The 21,883-nt window shown below is 34.6% G+C and overlaps 1 protein-coding gene across 3 annotated transcripts in view; it reads left to right on the top strand.

Moving 5' to 3' along the window:
• The window catches only part of LOC128983622 (ADP-ribosylhydrolase ARH3-like), a 79,528-nt gene that overhangs the window by 40,736 nt on the left and 16,909 nt on the right, over positions 1-21,883 (top strand). For all 3 annotated transcript variants that reach the window (XM_054402983.1, XM_054402981.1, XM_054402982.1), the window contains exons 5-6: positions 1,797-1,909; positions 8,727-8,913. In XM_054402983.1, coding sequence (XP_054258958.1) covers positions 1,797-1,909; positions 8,727-8,913 — 300 coding nt within the window. The remainder of the gene's footprint in view (positions 1-1,796; positions 1,910-8,726; positions 8,914-21,883) is intronic.

Genomic DNA, 21,883 nt, shown 5'->3' with positions numbered 1-21,883 from the left:
TAACATTTTATGCGTACAATAAATATAGCATAATAAATCAGTTAGGCCTAATATTAAAATTAATTAATTAGGCCTAACATTAAAATAATACTTCATTCACATAATATCCACTAGTATAGGTATTAAATATTTATTTCTTTAGTAATATAAATGAAGCTAGTAATAACATTTTTTTACGCTAACACGCACACTGCGAGGTTAAAAAATCAAGCAACAGACACAGTAAACTTTATCCATGAGCCGGGAAGCGGGCTCTCGAAGTTGCGTCGGGCATGTACAATGGGAAACAATGCCATTGTTTGCGCTTCCGTTGGTAACGCAGATTGTAGGGCTCGATATTGCCGCTAGGAGCAGCACACTACTAGGCTATAAAAACGCCCACGATAAACTCCATATGGCTGCCTATCTCATTATATTACTTCATCTATGGTAATACCCCAAATTACCAACCCATAAGTTAATCTACATTGAATAGTTGCAAAGTAAACAGTTTTTAAAATGTTTTCACTAACCGAGTTGTATAGTACTTTAAGAGCAAAATACCCCCGCCGCAGCAAACCTGCAGACTAAGTGAATTTCAACTTGTCTGATTACATTTTCACTAAAATATTTCCATAAATAAGATATATTTAAGTATTCCCTATTTAAATAACATTATATTTAACGAGTGCTTAGGTTTGCTGCTACGGGGAAGGTAAAAAGTGTGTTTTGACCATACCTCAATAGTATAGTATGAAATAAATAAATTTGCCAAATTTTATCAATATATATATCCATAAACAAGTAAACTAAAACAATTTTCATTTTCTCCATAAGAATAACATGGGAATTTTAAATTACACTATTTTTTTATTTTCTTCGTGACTGTTAGGCATACAACAGCGCTTAAATATACTAAATTATTTCTTTACTTAAGCTCTACAAACTGGTTTAAAAAGAAATTCCAATTTTTTTGTTTTTAGGGTCAAAAATGGGAAAACCCCATGTTTACCCCATAAAACCCCCCATAAACCCCCGTTCCCATGGTCCAATTATGCTGGATCGCGAACTCCTTTGAAAAAACGTAGGTTTACATGTTTGCACCAAATTTCATCAAAATCGTATCATTTTTGCTCGAGTTATCGCGCTAACAGACACACACACACACACACACACACACACACACACATATATATATATATATACATATGAATTTGAACGGATGGTGTTTTTGGCCTCTAGGGACCTCAAAATGAAAAATTAAATCGGTCCCGGGTCCAGGTCTTACCATGAGTACTACGGTAATAGCTTATTCCCTATATGGAAAATTCGTTATATTCCCTATATGGGAAATTCGCTAACGAGAAGAATTTAATTTTTTACTTTAAGTATCAATATGTATAGAAAATTCTAATTTCACATCGATAGTTACCCCTAAAAATTTATAAAAAAGGTTTTTAGTTTTACTTGAACTTTGTGAAGCTTCACGAGTTTTGAATTTGATTATTCCTATTTTGAATTTGATTCCTTCTGACAAGTCCACCCGCATCAAGAATCCCGCTCGTGTAGACACGCCTATTTAATGCAATGGGCCCTGTCGAGTGCGTGGCCTCGACGCGGGAATCCTGTCGCGCGTTTCACCCTCGTGTAGAATGGGCCTAAATGCTGCTAGAAATGGTAATTATGTGTGGAAAAAATTTATATCTTAAGCTGTATTGATTAAAATAATTCAGACTTAATACTTTCTTGTCCCATCTTTTACTGCATTGAGTATCAGGGGCTCTTTAACATGTCTGATTGTTGTTTCATTATTACAGTGCATAGCTGTTCATCTAAGTCTTCAACTACCACCTTCTTCTCTCTTGAACGTTACAGATTTTTCTTCAGTGCTAATGGAAAAAATTAGTGATATTGAAAAATCAGATAAAATGTAAGTCTTTTAGAACTAGATTTAGACCTAGCGATACAAATTGTACTCTTCTAATTATGTAGTTGTACAGTACCACATCTCTTATAACTGAATCATTGTCTCGGGGAATACATGGATATTTAACTCTGTCAATTAGGCTGCAAACATTAGAGCACCCTTATTGTATGAACTCAGATTATGTCAATCCATCATTAGTTGTTGGCCTGTTCTATCCTCTGGCACAGTGTATTGGAAGGCCCCTGGTTTACATGCTACTCAAATCAGTTGAGGTGATGCCTCATAATTTTTAGACTCTTATTTAGATTAAACCTAGAATACTGAAAGAGATTTATTTAGTTATAACTGATAAATAGACCTACAGTAGACTCCCTCTTATCCGGACTCCTCAGGACCGAGGCCAGTCCTGACAACGGTTTTTCCGGTTAAACCGATGTCCCCAAAAACTTGATAAAACGGACAGTTTACTGTGGTATTCGACTTAAAATTTAGGAGAGCATTGTATTTAGACACATGATCACTGGTCTCAAATCTTCCCCACGAGAACAGTCGTTTCAGTACCGGCCAATTCCTGCCGATCTAGTCCGGTTGAACCAATGTGCTGATACAAATTGTCTGGTTAGAGAGATGTAATTTTCACCGAGTGTAGTCCGGTTAAACCGATGTCCGGTTAAACCGAAGTCCAGTTAAAAGGTGTCCACCTGTCGTGCCTGGGCGCCCCTCAACGGCGGGCGCCCCTAACCACGTGCCTAGTGTGCCTTATGCTAAGTCCGCCACTGAATAAACTATTTACAAAATTTGAAGAAAATCATCAAAACCGTTTCGAGATCGTTGTGCAAGCAAACAAGTATACAAACATACAAGCAAACATTGCTCATATAAGAGTATATGATTTTATCAGCTGTTATGATCTTATCTTGGTCAAAATCTGTTGGGAATTGGCTGGTTAAGCAGGTTTAATATAATTTATCCCTGTATTAATTTTTAACAAAAATTAGGGATGGTCAAGTCTCGAAATTTCGGGAAATTTTCGGGAAATTTTCAATCTCGTTACACGAGACGAGATTACTTTTTGGCCGAGATTTTTATTGAGACGAGAATTAAAAAAAAAAAAAAAAAAAAAAATTAAAAACGCCTGCAGAAAGTCAATGCAATACCCGCAATACAGGAGCGTGTTGTAGTTGCGTTTCCTTTTCGAAGGCGTTCTTATTTAATTAATTCTTTTAATGTAAATATTACTTTAATTCTTTTAATGTAAATATTACTTTAATTCTTTTAATGTAAATATTACTTTAATTCTTTTAATGTAAATATTACTTTCATTATTTTAATAATATTACTTTAATAACATTTGAGAAGTTTTGTTAAGTGTAAGCAGTGTGAGGAATGTTTTATTACTATAAAAAAAGTCAAAACAAGTAACTATTTTATAAAAATTAATATTGCTTTTATTTTATGATTTATTTTATTTTAGGATAAGTTGAACTCTATCCTAACTGATATCACCATGTTTCCTAATCGTAGGCATTTTTAATAAGTTAGGCGTGATTAATAAAAAAATGTTATGCTGATGTTATTTAATGAAAGATTGTAAATATTCTTGCCTATTATCATTATTTTAGTATTTAAACAGTCATCTAACAATGTTACAAAATCAGGTAAAAATTTCGAACGTGCATTTCCCGTTGTGTATGAGAAGAGAAATCTCGTCTCGATCTCGTCTCGAAATTTTATGAGAAATAAAAAATCTCGTCTCGTCTCGTCTCGAACTAAAAATCCAATCTCGTCCATCCCTACAAAAAATATTACCATTTTACAACAAATTTTACAACGATTTGGCTAATGGTAATAACTAACACTAAAATAAAATATTTAAAAGGACAATTTAAAAATTTTTTTGAGGTTACAGGTTTTTATTTAGCACATATTTTGAAAGAAATAGAATCAGCAATAACTCCTAAAATGTAATAAAGTGCTTTAAGCACTTGTACATTATGTTTTTTACTGATTTATGTATTTTTATATTTTACAAAATATGCTACTCTTTAATGAAATAAAAACTTTAGTAATCGTGGTTTAATATGAATTTCCTTGTTTTAAGGCAAAAACAAGTGGAAAAGTCAATTTTCAAAGTTTTGTCTCTAAACTGATTTTACTCGTCAACCATTTGAGATAGAAAATAACTTTAAGTACAAAAGTTTTAGACACAGTAGACCCCATCTTAACAGACCCTAAGGTATACAATAAGATATTTTGTATAAGATATTTTGGTCTGGTTATATGTTATAGGACCAGACCTAGGTTGTGTTACTCAAAAGGTTAGTTAAAACAGGCAATATCGGTAGCTAAAAACATAAAAAAATGAAGTGCTATTAATTTGGAATTATATAATCATTATTTTTAAGTCGTACTTGCATTATTTATTAAATAAACTACACTTATCTCCTTTTTTTCTTACTGTATTGATTGATAGAAAAGTTACAAATAAACACAAAACACGGTTAAGCCAAATACTTTCAGTGGAATAAATTACCGTATAGTTTTAGGCAAGAGTCAATAAAAATTCTTATTTTAATAACTTTAGTACTGTAATATTGATTGAAGCTTCTAAATCTATCGTAATACAGTGTACATAATTAACAAAAAAGTTTTAAATTAAAGATACAAGCAACCATTTCATTACGAGACAGGATGTTTATTTATAGCCTCTCACTGGAGGCTCGAGTCACTAAAACTATCTTAACCTTGGAGTAGTTAACCTCCCTCCCTTGCCCTCCCTACTAGTTGCGTTGTTTGTTTACTCTAGCGATAAGAATTCTAGATTATATTGCAAAAATAGCAGCTGTTTTCAGAAAGATAAATTGGTTGGTATAAATACAAAATAACTTATTCTTTGTCACATCCTGTGGAGATAAGCGTATGGTTCCCATCGCCGAGTATGGTAGTAGAAAAGCGGAGATTCCTAGAAAGTGGCGGTTAAACTGAACTGCTCTCAAAGCAAGGGTGGTTAAAACAAACTGTAATATTTTACGATCAAAGGCGGATAATCGCTGAATGCGAAGTCGGTTAGAGGGTCTTTACTAAAGAGTTCCATAAGACTTAACATCCAAGCTGTGGTTTAGCTTTTACAGACCAAAATATAAAGGGTAGATAGTAGATTTTCACCAAAAATCGCATTAATCCCCCCCCCCTCTCTCGCCAAACACCCCTTAAATTATAAATTTTGCAAAATAATGGCGGGGGCCTTATTGCACATCTACACCATATAGGGACCCCCTATATAAAATTTGATAATTCTAGGTTGTATATGTTTTGAGACATAGTGATCATCTGTCAGTGAGTCGTACTTGCCATTTATATACAAGATATACACTTGTTATAAGGAAACTAGCGGAATACCCGTGCTTCGCTACAGAATATTTCAAATTATTTGAAGTTTTTAATAAATTAGTGTTTAAGTGCCAAAAACCTTCAGTCAACAATTAATTTGGCTACAACTTGTTTTTCTCCAAACGATATCATATTAAAGCAGCTATTATAATGTCTCACCCGGTCAATAAAGTGTGTATGCTCAGGATGGTTGCCCATGACCAGACTGCATAAAGGTTCAGGTAGAGGCTGCAAAGGTAGTAGTTGCACTTTACCACCATTGCCATGCCCGGTGTTTCTTCTTTCCATTTTAAGGCCTCGTAGTACTTTCGAACCTCATGGTACCTATTGCCACCGATCTATCTTCTTCGTAGTCTATTTTCGGATTATATGTCATTACTGATAGATTTTTCACCATCCATTGAATCTTTGGCGAATGTCTTTTAGGATGAGTTTGTTCATACTTTTTGCTTGCGTTCTTCACCTGCTTTTTCCTTTGTTGTATTCCTTTTACTGTTGTGGGATAAGATTGAGGAGTAGTCCCAATTCCTCACATGTTCAACAATTGCTTTGCGCACAATTAGTATGTGTGTAAGGTGAATTATGAATGAGAGTAAATAAACACGCACCATCTCCTGTGATGTGAATTATATTGTGTGGCACGAACTCGCCATTAACATTTAAAACCTCAGTGTCCATATTATGAAGCGGTTTAAACAACTACAAAAATATTAACAGAACAATAGAACTATAAGTTCTTAAAAATCAAAATGCAATAAAAAACTAAGTACAATTCTACTCCTCCAACACTAATCACACATATTAGAAGTTGATAAAACTAAAATGCCACATTAAATTAGGTTAATTTCACTAACTCGCAACTATGATGTTTATAGGGTCCGAAATAACCTTAGTAAAGTAAATTTTTATTTTAACAGCTGATGATTAAATAAATTGCAGACAAATGTAAACAAAACCCCAAAACAAATTATTCTTACTATACAAACTCAATGCTAACTTAGACCTTCTGTGGGGTGGGGCCCATTGGGAGTTTTGTAAAATCTATTACTTATTTAATACGCAAGCAGGATTTTTGTGACAATTACTCCTCCGAAACTACTGAGCCGATTTACATGTTTTTGGTGTCATTGGAAAGAGCGTAACGTGAAGTTGTGCAGGAAACTTTCTTTTTAGGTAAATAATTAGAGAGTGAGGCCCTGGGGCTCTTTAAAGTTTTGTATTTCTCCATAAGATTAACGTGGGATATAACAATTGTTTTGAAACTCCAGCTGTTGTCAGAAATTAAATATTAATAATTGGTCTCCATGAAAGCATGAGAAAATTCACAATGTTTACATTTGCTTTGACATTTAAATGTAAACAACCAGAACTGTCAAATGCCTATTTCACAATTTCAGACAGCTAATCCAAAAAAATAAAACAACTATGTGGTAGGTTTATTTAATCTTAAACTTTATGATAGATTATTCATTATAAATCTATTTCAGTGATTATGAAACAGATTTTTCCCGTTGCGAAGCAAAAAATAAAAGTGAGAAGAAGAACATATGTTAATTGTAAACAGTCAAGTGTAAATTATCGATGTTGTATTAAAAATGTGTATAGTTTTGGATGTTGGTTTGTGTTTAATGATATAAGTTATTAATTATTGAATTTTTATTTTAAGGATTTGGCATATGAGAATGCCTATGATAAATAACACCATTTCAGAGTTCTGCCAGTTTTTGCCAACCTCTGTTCTGTAGAGTTTAAAGTAGCCTACACCTTATTGTCGACAACTTAGGTACGGTACATTATAAAAGCTGACAGCCTTTTTACGTTGACTTAAATTGTACGCTTACCTTTCCCGTCCATGGGCAGTTTGATAGTTAAAAATTAACCCTTTAAACTGGACTAGGACTGTTATGTAAATTTTGAGTATTTTCATTGTTTACTAATTTTTTAGTTTACTCTTTTAAAATCATCGGAAATTGTGACTGTAATTAGTTTTTAAAAAGTTATTTGTTTATAAATAACTCCTGTACTTCTTTGCAATTGCTGGATTTCGAGCAACATGTACACTAGTCTCTTCTTAATTTCTGCCTACGCTATGAGAGGAATATATGTATGCAATATCTCATGCTTCTAGGGGCTATGCTTTTGGCCTGTGCGTTGATCGGAATTTCATATTTATATACAGTAAATAGATAATATGGAGTTTAGTGTAATATTTCATTTCATTCTTTAATTTTTTTCTGACTTCTGTTTATACACTTTTGTTATTAATCACTCCTCAGAAAGGCTGGCCTAGTATTCATTTTCCTAATTTATACAATTTCATTAATCTGTTCAATTATAATCATTAATAATATTCATTCGATAGCCTATATACTTTTTTACAAAGCCCACAACTTAGTTATTCATTAAATATGTAAGAGAATTGCAATAGATCAAAATTTCTTATAAAATAATTTCAAAATTAGTCCTTAAGAAATCAAAATTCAAGAAGCAGTGAAACAGTGATCCATGTGTTCAACAATAAACCGTTGTGGACATTGAGATTGAAAAGATCAGGGAAGCCATAGTTATAGTTGAAAGTTGAAACTGTTAAAAGGAGTCCAGATTCCATCTAAATTAAATTAATTAATCTCATGAAGAAAACCAGTTTGTATTCAAGTTATGTTATACAGTCAACCTCAAGAGTACTAACTCCAACATTATTTTTCAAAATTAAGTTTAAACTTTTCTTTTTAACTCTTTATATTCAGTGCACATTGGGCTTACCTTTTGGACAACCTCAAAATTTAATTTTCATTGTTGGGATTTTGTAAGTTTAACACATTAATTATTTGGACACTATTTAATTTATTAATTCTTAGCATTCAAGCCAGCACGACACCCTACCCTGAGATAGAGCCCATTTAAAATTATACTATTGTAAATTTGAACCTTTATTTAAAATTAATCTTCTATTTTATTATAACTTCAGCCTAAACTCCATTATCAGTCCTTTCATTATAACGTAAATTAGCCTTTTAAATTTCATTGCATGTTTGTTAATTTGTTTCAATAAAATACCTTTTGTAATTTGTATATATTTGTTAACTTATTAACCTTAAACATTTATAGAATATGCCTAGCCCAAAATGAATATTGTGAGGCGAGTTTACATTAGGAAAGAAGATTCTGAGGTAAATGGTTTGTGCATTTGTGCATTTTTGTAATAGTAGTATTATTTTTCTGAGGGGAGCAAGCTGGTCTAGTGGTAGAGTGGGGTGTTTCGGTTCCCAAACAAAAGGTCCCGGGTTCAAATCCCGCCAATCACCAATGGATTTTATCAATGTGATAATGGCGCAACTAGCCTCAAGCATCTTGTTAAACGGTTCTGGGCTAGAACCTTGCATCCTAGTATGTGAAGGTGGGAAATAAAAAAAATATTATTTTTCTGCAGAGAGGAGTTTGAAGTGCAACAACCATACACTGAAAAACTGAAGGTGATGGATCGTCTGCTACAGGAGGATGTAGTGCTAGATGAGGAGGTAGAACAGATGCTAGGTACCAGCATCGCAGCCTTACACTCCGTACCTACTGCCATATACTGCTTTCTGCGCTCTCAGAAACCCATACCTAAAATTCAGGTCAGCCTTTCTTGTTCATTGTTAACGTTAGGGTATTACTGACCCCTAGTGTGAAATATATGAATTAAGCTGCTATAAATTTGTACAAAACCATATTTAGTAGATTATTATAAATTTATTGTTTATGTAAGATTACGAGTAATAGAATGGGGCTACTTGGAAACATCTGTGTATATTTTTTGTAGGTGTCTGGGATACAGAAAGTTTAAGATCGGTATACATTGTTTCGTAAACTGAAGACTGGAAAGCTCCAGATGGTGTTCCTAGTGTAACAACCACACACGGGAAGGGTAGAAATTCAAAGATCGAATGCCGAGTAGAATTCAAAACTTAATTTATTATGTTAAATGAACAAAATTATTTGCAATGAAAAAAACAACAATGAATGTAAATACTATCAATTGAAAATATAGCCTATTAAAAGTGATTTAGAAACGGACATGCCCACCCCCACGGACACCCGTGGGGGAGGGAAAGATAGCGCATAACCGCGGCTCACCGACTCTACAAACCCCAACTCCCGACTCTGATTGACTACCCCAGGTTCGGCGGTCCCACACGTCACACAGAATGATGACACCTCATGTCAGCAAAACAATCAGGCCATGCATTCCATGCCACGATCCAAACAACCATTCATATTGAATGAATTCATATTTTTTACATTCAATAAAAGAATTAAGTAAAGTAATACCACAAAGCCCTTACAAAGCAGAAGAATTTTTAGGAAACAACTCAACAAATACAACATTTTCTTGGTCAGAGGTCTCATCATCGGATATAATTAAAGTTGTTGCTAAATTAACAAATTCTAAATCAATGGATTATTATTGGATTTCTAATAATATTTTGAAAAAGACTATAGGTTTTATTAGCTACCCTCTTGCTTTTATATTGAATACCTGTATGAGGGAGGGATATTTTTCTCCATCCCTCAAAATATCGAAAGTAATCCCTATATTCAAAAAAGGTGATAAAAAAATGGTTCAAAATTATCGGCCTATTTCACTCGTTCCTATTTTTTCCAAAATATTTGAAGCAGTAATGTATAATCAATTAAATAAGTACTTTGAAACAAATAACCTATTGTCAAACTCCCAATTCGGCTTTCGTCGAGGTAAATCCACAACCTCAGCAATTCTCACTTTAGTTGACCATTCTCTCAAAACTTTAGAAAAGAAGGAATCTATGTCATTAGTTTTATGTGATTTAAGTAAAGCTTTTGACACGGTTCCTTTTGATATCCTAACTAACAAACTACGTTTTTATGCATCACTAATGATGCCATGCTTCTAATTTCTTCGTATTTATGTAATAGACCTTAATTGGTATCAATTAAAAATAAATGTTCTAAAACTGGAAAAGTTGAAACCGGTGTTCCTCAGGGCTCTGTACTAGGGCCATTTTTCTTTAACGTCTACATTAATGATCTTCCTATAAATATAAATACACAATCTGTTATATATGCGGGTGATACAACTTTACTCACTAACCATTCTAATTTAACAACCCTGCGCTTAATTAGTCAAGAGGCTGAACATAGAGCATATGATTGGTTTTCTGCAAACAGACTATCTTGTAATTCTGACAAATCACAATATATAACAATCAGTCTTAAAACAGAGGTAAAAATAAAATCTGTTTGTAACAAAATTTCAAGAGTGAGGTGCTTGCTGTGGAAACTTAAGGATTTTGCGACCAACCATAGTAAATCTTTATATATTCCAAATTATAATATATACAAAGTCAAACTTAGATCAATTCTCTTTCCGAAAAGACGTACACAATCACTATATAAGAGGTAGGGATAAAATAGATATATTGCAGCACAGATTGGCAAAAACCAAACATTCACATAAATTAAATTGTATAATGTTTTTTAATAAGCTGCCTGAAGAAGCAAAATTAGTTTCTTACAGTATTTTTAAAAATAAACTGTATGACTGGGTTGTTAAAAATCCCTTTTACAAAATTGATGATTTTTTAAGTTGTGAAATAAATATTAGATTTTGAAGAGTAAGTTGAAATAAAGCTTTTATTTTCATGTAAGTGGCTATTTAAATTTAGATATTTTGTACTGTAAACACTGAATCACCTTGTAACTATGTATAACAATGACGTGTCCTATTTCTTTTATAAAGATCAATGGAAATAAATATTTCTTATTCTTATTCTTAACCGAACGTGATGTAGCAATCGATGTACTCAATACTTTGTGACACTCAACAAAACTCCAAATAAATTGCAAGACAATGCAGGCTAGCGGAGTTGCGACACGCTTGCCAATATTACCGGCAATATCCAATTCTGGGCTTTGGACTGTTATCCATAATAACACTAAAAAAATACGGTCAACCACTGCCTGACCGTCACACTCCCCCCAACTCAGACGGAGGCCTGCCCTCAGGCCTTCAATTAAACTCCCACATTACCAACATACAACGGCAACAGCAGTTGCGTATGTCATACTGTAGTTGGAGTAATATGAGTACAGCTGACTTTCCTCACAGCTGATCTAGTGTGAACTTGCGGCTGACTGCAAGGTCACGCCGACTCAGCACAACAATACGCCGCGCCGCCCAGCGTGCAACTCATCTGGTGCAATGACCGCGCGCTACTCCAGCCAGCATGTCTTGGTATTATCGAACCCCCCTTTACTTAAAAGTGTCACAAACTATCAGTACATAGTAAACCAATTGATTCCCGGATTAATTAAAGCCAATTAACAGCTAACTTTCTAAGTTGACTGCATTAAAACATACTTCCCCTTAAATTTTTTCTGAAAATATATTAGACGAAACGCTCACTATCTTTCCCTTGTCCGCACATCTTTACAAACAACTACGGTATGACCGACTGAGTACTCACAAATCACACTACTAACACAACTTAAAACAAAACCCCAATTAAATTGCAAGACAATGCTGGCTAGCGAAGTTGCGACACGCTTGCCAATATTACCGGCAATATCCAATTCTGGGCTTTGGACTGTTATCCATAATAACACAAAAAAAAGTTCCTGCTCAGAACCTTAAACAAATGTTCAAAAACTCGTCCTGTTGCGGAAAGGAGTCAAACCACTTGACGTGACTTCCTCCTTCCGCTCAATATGCTTATAGAAAAATTCCTAGAGGGGTTCATCCTTTAACACATTGATTTAATAGATATTAAAAGCATGGCAAACAACTGTCCAGTAAACAAAACAAAAATCTTTAACTGTGGAGGCAGTTAAAAAGTAAATCATATTGGTAAACTATACTCTAATTGCTATACATAAATAATAATCCTTATATATAATATGTGAAGGCGATTTCTACGAAACACTACTCCTCCGTTAATAATGGACGGATTTTTACAAACGAGGTGTCATATATTGTATATATTGTGTAGACGCAATGTTTTGATTAACAAGCTCTATCTCTTGTTTCTTTAGACATATAACAATAATTCTTTTTTTGTTAGATTAGTTATAAATTTGTCTTCAAATTAATATACAATTTATTGGGTTAAGTTTTTTTTTTATATCCATACATATTAAAAACATGTATCACAATACAAAAAAAAATACATAAAAATTAACTTCATAAGCCAGCAACTACACCAGAAAAAAATATTTCTTATAAGTAAGTGTTAGATTTGTTGATTTTGTAGAATGTGTTCTACATATATTTGTTAGTAAACTGGCAAAATTTGAAAATCTTACCTTAAAAAATATGCTTACAGTGGTCTTTTTTGAAAAAGGCTTTAAATCGTTCTTTCGGGAAGCACTTGCATGTTCGTACATACTCTTCTCACTTAGTCCTAATTATTGACTTTCACATAACTAAGTTTATTTACTTTATAATCCATAGTTACTAAACAAAATAGAAATAATTATCATAACACACATGGGATATTTACATACTTATATACATATTTTACTTGAGACATTTTTAGCATTTGTGACGCCCAAAACATACAGCATGCATCCCTTTTTTGTATTGAATGCAGATTGTCCTAGACCTCTTTCTCTTGCCTCCTTCAGCAATGCTTACAGAGCTACACACACAACAGTTCCTTTCCTTCCTATCTGGGAGTGTTTCCATTCCAAAATTTCTTCTTAGTTGACCATCCCCTCCTGCCAAATAATCCGGTACATTCCTCTGGTCCAACCAATCTTTAGATAAACTTTGGATTATTGACAAAGTAAATGTCAATCTATTGAGGTCTTGACCACTGTTATTGTCCTTATAAATTATGTATAGGTTCAGTATCATCCTTGAAATAATGTTGAACACCACTTTTTTCCAATATTTTACTGACCCTCGTTCGTCAAGATAACAATAGAGCATTTGGTCCGAGTGGTCGATTCCCCCCATTTAGGAATTATATAGATCAATCACTTCAGGTTTTTTCTTCACGAGGCCTACTTGTTCATTATTTTTGACTTTCAATTTTTCAATAGATTTAGCCACAACTTTGGTTAAAATAAGATAACAGGATTTTTTTGGGAAGCTTTTTCTCTGTAGCCTAGCATTAACTTATAATCTTTACGGTTGTAGACCTTTTGGCCAACCTCGAACTTTTCCTTCAGTGCATCAGGAATTCCTTTCCTATTTCTTCTCATAGTACCTGTAATGTATTTTGACTATATAGGTATTCACTATTCAGCAAGAGGGATTGACATAAAGAAGTTATCGACAAAAAGCTAGTAGCCTTTGTTTAGATAAGGACCAACTTGAAGGAGCTTTGTAACTACTTTGTAGGCAAGACCATGCTCAGGTCTCCCGTCATCACTTTTGCCTTTGTAACAAGTAAAACCTAAGCAATATTTTGATACACTATCACACAACATCCAAAGCTTAATCCCCCACCGATGATGGTGATTGTTTGATACTGAGTTAGCTTCGAACGACTTTTGGTACCGATCAAACTTTCATTGATAGATATCTCTCTGTGAGGGGTATAATGCCTTCTGAACACTCTGTTCGCATGATTCGAGGTTGAAATTTGGCTGCAGGTTCGTAATTAGATTCACCTGGATTTTGAATATTACGGTTGTCGACAATATGAAAAAATTGAAACAACGCTTCAAATAGGTCACGGCTAAATATTTTGTGAAACCAGGGCGATGATAACGTGTCATCGCTAGACCAATAAGATTCTATAGTTGGTTTCCTGGTGATGCCCATATTTAGAATTGTAGCTATAAAAGCCTTCATCTGAAGAACAGTTACTGGAATCCATTTTCTGGACCTCGCATTTGGGGAGGGATTTTGATGTGATCTAAGATAGTTGCTTGCATAGCGATTGGTCATATCTACAAATGTTGTCAGTAAATTTAGTGTAAAAAACATGTTGAAGTAATCTGTGGGGCTTGCGTTAGGATCAGGGCAATTTTTAGGACCTGGCTCATCCGCATAGATGAATGTATGCTCATACCCGGGATCTGAACCTTCTTCAACCGTATCCCAAATTATAGTCTCAGGAGGAGGCCTCTCTGGAGATACATTTTCATTTATATCTAGGCCTGCTTCTAAGACATTTTCACTATTTATAGGGGGCATAGGCCTATCATTTCCTACATTGTTAGTAACAGAATAACTGTTTTTCTTAGGCCTACCTCTAGGTCGCTTTGGAGGTAGAACAAAAGGCCTAGGCCTAGGCGCTCCACTGGAAGTACTTGGTAGGTTTAGGTAGTCATCATCTGATGTGTAAATATCTGTAGAGGGAATATAGTCAGGGTCTTCGTCTGTATAGTCGCCAAACAAACGAAGCAAGAGATTCAGAATCTGAAGCAGGAGATTCTGGGGATGATGATTCAATTTTGTTGATGAAACTGTCACTCAACTCATCGTCGTTTACATCGATACCATCAGCCACCAAACAATCAAAAATTGTTTTTTCACTCACTGGTGATCGATTCGAAGGACGTTTACTCATTTTCAGATAAAAAAATCACCCGTAAAACATATTAAAAATTGTAGAAACACACGACAAATAACCACAAACAGCACTTGTATGTATACAAACCCAACTGATGCAATGCCAATTTTTCCAACAAAGACGTACAAAACACGTAACTCAAAGTAAAGCAAAAGCTGTTTCAACATGTAGCCCGACTCATGACAAATCGTCTCATAGGTTATATGTCCCATTTGGTCGATCAGCTGGCCAGTAAGCAAACATTTGGCAGACATCTGACATATCGTACCGTGGCGGGCCTCGAAATAGCGCCGCTGTACGATATATCGGCCCGCGGCGGCAAAAGGGTTAATAATGTATTCACGGGATTGGCGAGAGTGTCTTTAGCCATTAAAATATGGCCTCACTACTTTGTAAAACAATAACGGATGTTCAAAAACCCAATTTTGTGCGTTTTTTCCCCAGTTTTCCAAGTTTTCCGCTAATGTTTATCACATACATCATCTATGAAATAACGAAAAGCTGTTAGTTTGGATGAAGGTTATTTTTCTAGCTGTCACTGATATGTTTACAAGTTTACATTTTGTTGTTTACAAATACCGTAACCATTTCCGATCACGTTTTGAAAGAAAATCCAAACCAAGTGAGATTATAAAAGTTTTTCCTTACATAACGGATTTAATTAATCGCAAGTGCAATAATGTGTAACCGCAAATGAAATTAAATAACATTCAGGTCAGGAACTGGAGATTCTTTGTGTATCAAATTGTTCTTGAGTTTTGATAACCGGGAAAAAGACCTTGAATCAGTGTTGGTTAGGGCTGGGAAACTTTTTTAAATCGTTGTCGCCAATAGCTTACAAAAATTAGGTTTCCACTCATTGACGGCGCTTACTAATTTCAAATATATTTTGCTTTAGTTAAACCGTAGCAAATTCCTTACTTAATTAAATTCTGTATTTTTGTGTGTATATCTGTTGGTGACACATTAATGTCTTTATTTCTCAGTGTTTCACGAAAAAGACAAGAGCTCCTTTGTTAATGAAAATGTCAACAAAAATCAAGTCTTCAATGGCGAGGTTGAGGTAGTATTTTAAACAGTGACTTCAACTGACTACACTATCCCTGTGCGTAGAACGGGCACACAGCTAAATAAATAGATCAATTAATTACCAGACCAAAGAATGGGTAATCCGGGAGGAAATGTCACAAGTGGCGCTCTTAAAGTTAACACTAGATGGCATTGTAATTGAGTGGAAGAAGCAGCTCACCTATCTTGGCATTGAGCTAGATCTTCACCTCTCATTTGGTCTACATATAAACAAGACAGCGTTCAAGGCCTCAAGAATCATGGGCAATCTTGTGAGGTGAGGCTTATGCCAAGCATTGGTTGTTGCAAGCAAGCAAAAAGGAAGTTACTGCCCAGTCCAGCGTGGAAACGTCTCAGATGTTCTATGCTGCTCCATCCTGAAGGAAATTTAAAATACCCCTGCGTAGCAAACCTGCAGACAAATTTCCATCAGACCTGGTTGAATTTTCAAAAAAATATTCTCTAAAAATAGTAAGATTTTTTTAAATAAAATTAATTTTAATGAGTACTTAGGTTTACTCCCGTGTGTGATTCCTAGGCCACCATTGGGCGCCTCCCCATGTGACGGACAGGGGAAAGCCTACTAGGTAGTAGGTACCAGGGAAACAAGTGCCCGGGGCGGACCAAAACTAGGGCTGCTGCAAAGTTGGATCTCTGAAGGCTAGAGGAGAAAACCTTGATAAAAAACCTGTCCTCCAAGTTGGGGGTTATGCTGTAGGACAGCTCCCTGCCCATGTAAAAGGCAAATTGCTACAAAACCCAGCACTGATAAGTTTCGTATGTTGGACGGATATAACAGGATACGAAAGCTGCGACGTAAATGGACAATGACTTTTGGAATGTGGAATATACAAGGCCTTGGAGCCAAAAAAAGGAAGTTATATGAGAGTTAACCAGACTGAATATAGATGTTGCTATTTTGTCAGAGACTAAAAAGAAAGGGTTAGGAAGTGAAAATTGGGAGAACACCACGCTTGATCTGACCTTCACCTTCACCTAGTGTCAGTCATCCGGTGTTAGTAGTGTGCGTATGTGTTTGTTACTTTGCTACAAATCAACTTTCACTGAATGTAATTTAGAGTTGAACGGGTTAAATTTAACTTCTCATAATGCATTGACATTATTGTAAACAACAACTTAGCTAATAAATACAATGTTAGCTGTTTTAGCGATTTTCCCTATAGGGAAGTAGCTATTACCGTAGGTGGCACAGTAAGACCTAGGCCCGGGACCGATTTACTTTTTCTTTTTGATGTCCCCAGAGGCCAAAAACACCATTCGTTAAAATTTTTATATATGTATATATATATATATATATATATATATATATATATACACGGCCGCGCCCGGGAAGCCAGTCACATAAAATATACACTGGAAGTCAGTCAGTTGCACCCCCCAATATATTTCAAGACTATGATATATATATAATATATATTGGTAAATATCTTAAGCCTAGACATATCTGAACGTATATATCTAATTTTTTCTTAAAAATACTAAAATATAATTACGTAAAAAATGCTATGCTAATGCAGTCACCACCGCATTTGCATGGGAAAGCCAGTCACGTAAAATTTGTGCTGCTAAGCCAGTCACTATATATTTTACCGCATAACACTGGAATCCAGTCACTGAAAATCCACCGGGTATCCTGTCACTTCAGTCACTTTCACCCCTGCCCTTCTACTTTGTGATATTTATTTGTTCTACAAGCTTGAAAATTCGCTTCTCAAACAAACGGATTATGCTTCAGGCATTGAGCACTCTCATAACCCATCTTTCGCACTTCATTTTAATTAGTTGTCTTCCAGATTACTTAACAATTACTATTCTACAGATTAAATACCTAAATGTCAATGTAATCTTTGGTCGTCTTAATAGTCGTCCTGGCAACTGTGGATACAAATATGTACCGAACTAATTCGCAAGCGCAAGGTGGGAAGTAATTGCTTTATAGTCGCACAATTAGGCCTATTGTGTTGAGTCCTTGGAGGCAAGCGGCCATCTTGGATAGTTTCAAATAGCTGCAAAATTTATCGTCCAAAAATATTTTTCAAACACCAAAGTGTTTATAATTTAAATAGCTAGTATACTGAGGGATTAGAAATGTTCTTTGTAGTTTTGAATTATTCTCCAAGGGAGTCCATAAAATAAGTTAACGGTCACGGTCATCTTGAAAAAAGGCCAACTAATACGAAAACAATATCCTGTGTTGCGCGGGCCGTAGCACACAAATAGTTTTCCCGCCTCAAACAATCAAAGGCGCGTGGAACAAGGCAAAATTCTGGGTCTCTTGCGGCGAGAGGTCGGGGCGGGCCTAACGGGTTTCATTGATGGGCTACCCGGCTACCGACCGACCTGGGGTAGCGACTAGCGAGCCAGTGGATGGTTAAAGGTTCTGCCGGTTATTTCCATCTTATTGCTGGTTCTCGAGCTTTTTGAGCTCGTTGTACAGTGAAATCTTACTTCCCTATTTTATATAGCCACAATCAAAGCGATTTTTACAAGAAAGAATGAAGATATAGACTCAGTGATGTGTGGTTACTTAATTAAATCATGTTCCTTGATTGTTTACCATTTTGTAAGAGCCAATAATCAATCAACTTATATTTCTTTATTTTTCGATTTATTATCTATATCAATTCAAGAGGTAGCCCTGTACCTGGTTAACAAATATACCGATTACATTTAACGTGTTTTCTTTGAGTTACGCCCCATGGGATTACAAAATTTCACAATGTTTACATTTTTGAAGAATTTAGATAACAGAATGTTTAACGAAGTCAGCTGTAAATGCTGTCAATGCAGTGCTTTGATTTTGCGGTCCAAAAGGTAGAAACGATTCGATTTGTGAAACTTTTAACTTTTGCTACGGGCCTGTTAATTGGAGATTGTGACTTTCTTAATTTAAGGAAGTAAACGTATTAACATGACGTGTTTGGAGTGGAATTTGAAATATGTGACGTGTATCAAACTTTTTCTCTTCAAAATCCTCTCCGATGTAAAACACAGGTACGGCAGCTAGGTTTATTAGAATTCAAAAGTGTTTTAATTGTCCTCCAATGTTTAGAAATTATTTTTCGATCAAGTTGTTTAATGAATAAATAATTGTTTTGCCAAATTATGTTTCGAAACCAGGAACTAAAAATAGATCAGGAAATAGATATTTTAGTTCAGAAAACAAAGCCAATCAAATAGGCCTACGTAATTTTTAAATAAAAACACTGGTCGGATGGTTTTTAACTTTTCTGTTTATTTACTTCAATAAATTTCTAATAACAATCACCACAGGTACTAATCTATATAAATAAAATTAGAGTTTTTTTTCTGTACATTGCTCAGAATCATCAATTTTTAGATTATTTTTACGTTTTAAACATTCAAGAATCCGAAAAAAGTTTCATCTCAATTCCGTTATTATCTCAATCATCAATTATTATCTCAATTCCGTTGTTGTCTATCTTCCGTCTGTCACGGTCCAAAGGCCATTTTACGCGGCCTTCTCCTGAAAAACGAGAGTACCTATCAAGATCCTCGAATCATTTTAATGTATTCAATGGATTGGCGAAAGTGTCTTTAGCTATTAAAATATGGCCTCACTACTTTGTAAAAAAAAAAACTTACGGACGTTTAAAACCCAATTTTGTGCGATTTTTGTCAAGTTTTCTCACAATGTTTATCACATAATCATCATATGAAATAGCGAACAGCTGTTCGGATCAAGATTATTTTTTTTATATGTTTACATTGAGTATTGTTTACAAATACCGCAATCATTTCAGATCAAGTTTCAAAAGCAAATCCAAACCAAGTTGGATTAAAACCGTTTTTCCTTACATAACGGATTTAATTAATCGCAAGTGCAATAATATGTAGGGTAACCGTAGATGAAAATAGAGCTTCTTTGTGTATACAATTTCTATTGAGTTTTGTGTTGATAACCGGGGAAAAGACATTGACTCAGTGTTCTATATATGCCTGGGAAACTTACATTTTTTACATAAGCGTTACCAATAGCTTACATATAAGGTTTCAACTCGTGGTTTCAACTCGTTGACGGCACTTCAATGGTGGTTGTGTAAAGTGTTTAGAGACAACTGCAGTGGGTGATTGTAACAGAGGTTTACGGATTATGCTCAAATCGTATTTCTAATGTATCTTCTCAACGCTATGTGCTGCTCGCTGGACCATACGTCCAACAGATCAGTTATCCATCTCTTGGGTTCGTAGGCTTAAACAATTATTCATAAGTTGGTAGCGCATATTACTCAGTGTTCCGTACGGACAGGACAAGAGCACCTTTGATAGTGAAATTTCCAACCTGAATGTTTAATGGCGAGGTTGAGGTATAGTATTTTAACTATATATCGTTTGGTTAGTTAGGTAAGGTTAACCTAACCTAACTAACCAAACGATTTATAGAATTAAACAATCGAATAATCAATATTACTCATTTAGTTGTTTGTGCCAACAGATATGGAAGTGTACCCCTCATAGATCTATTACGCATTTTTTTTTTACTTGAAACTGTCAGATACTGTATTTGTTTGTATATAATAGTTTGGCCAGCATATCTGAAAATATGCAAACCAATAGTTTTTCTTTATTTAGGAAGGTTTCAACTGTCCACTAGAGGATCCCCGTGCGTAGAACGGGCACACAGCTAGTAATTAATATTTAATTAATACATCTTATCTTACTAATATTATAAATGTGAAAGTTTGTGTGTTTGTTTGAAGTTCAATCACGCATTAACTACTGGCACAGAAAATATACTGTTTTTGATTTATAAATAATTTGTCATATTGTGCGAATCTTTGGTGATATGCTTTTTTCTGCTGTTTAGGTGCAGTGGTAGAACCTTATTATGGATATGGTAGATGTTTTATACTATATTATACCGTAAATTAAAGAAAAACCAAATGTTCTCAATACGTGTCCTCCAACGTTGAATTTTTTTTACGGTTTGAGGCCGTTTGCTGGTTACAATATTTAATTGTTTTGTCCAATGTCCGAAATGTAAAAACATGACATTGCTATCCCACACGTCAACTTTTCGTGTCCTTTTTTGGACAAATACTAGATAGAGGGTTAACTATATAAGATTAAGTGTGATTTGAAATTTAAACAAAACTAGCGGACTCGTGCTGCTACGCAGCTTTAAAATAACATAGCATATCCTAGAAATAATCAGATTTATGATACAACAGGACTGACGATAACGTTTTGACGTAGAAACCTAGGTCTCCACTAAAAGATATGCCTTCGATTTATGTCAAATTTAAGATTTTTTCATCGAGTAATACAGTATTTTGGACTTAACTGTTTCAAAAGATTATTAGTTAAAATTAAAGCCAAAGATTAATAGCTCAAATTAATATAATTCACGGATTATTTTAAATCTAAAACATAAATAACAGTGGAACTATTGGTTTTTAACCATAGAAAAACCTTATGAAAAATAAGTTTTATTTTGGTTATTCATCTTTCCGATTTCAATAACTAATAGCTTGAATTATAGCCGGTATTTCACTGAAGGTTCTTAGACCAAAATATATAGGATTAGATAAAATTGTAACTGGTGAAATGCATCTTAAATCGAAGTAGAAATAAAAAAAAAATCAAATATATATTTTTGGTGGGGTAATACATTAGATAAATATTGCCGATACTTTATGTGAAATCTCTGCGTGCATACCTTCAATTTGAGGCTTCAATCATGAAAATCGGTCGGGTGGAAGAGCCAAACGAACTCGGAAAAAAAACCAAAACTCCCATAGGCACATGGGAGTAAATTTAGTTTAGGTACGTATAAACTGAGTGATACAATTCGCTAAAAGATCCTGTAGGCCAAACATATCTTGAAAAATCCTATTTTTGATTATCTACCAACTATAGCAGGCAAGATAAGTTTTAAAATGTGATAATTTTTTAATATTAATCACTACCCTACTAACAGTGAAATACCACCGCC

This window comes from Macrosteles quadrilineatus, unplaced genomic scaffold (genome assembly GCF_028750875.1).
Source record: "Macrosteles quadrilineatus isolate MER2022 unplaced genomic scaffold, UCM_ALF_1.0 Scaffold_1__1_contigs__length_201487025, whole genome shotgun sequence".
Lineage (NCBI taxonomy): Eukaryota > Metazoa > Arthropoda > Insecta > Hemiptera > Cicadellidae > Macrosteles > Macrosteles quadrilineatus.
The sequence above is the reverse complement of the archived record's forward strand: the minus strand, read 5'-3'. Positions and strand labels throughout refer to the sequence as shown.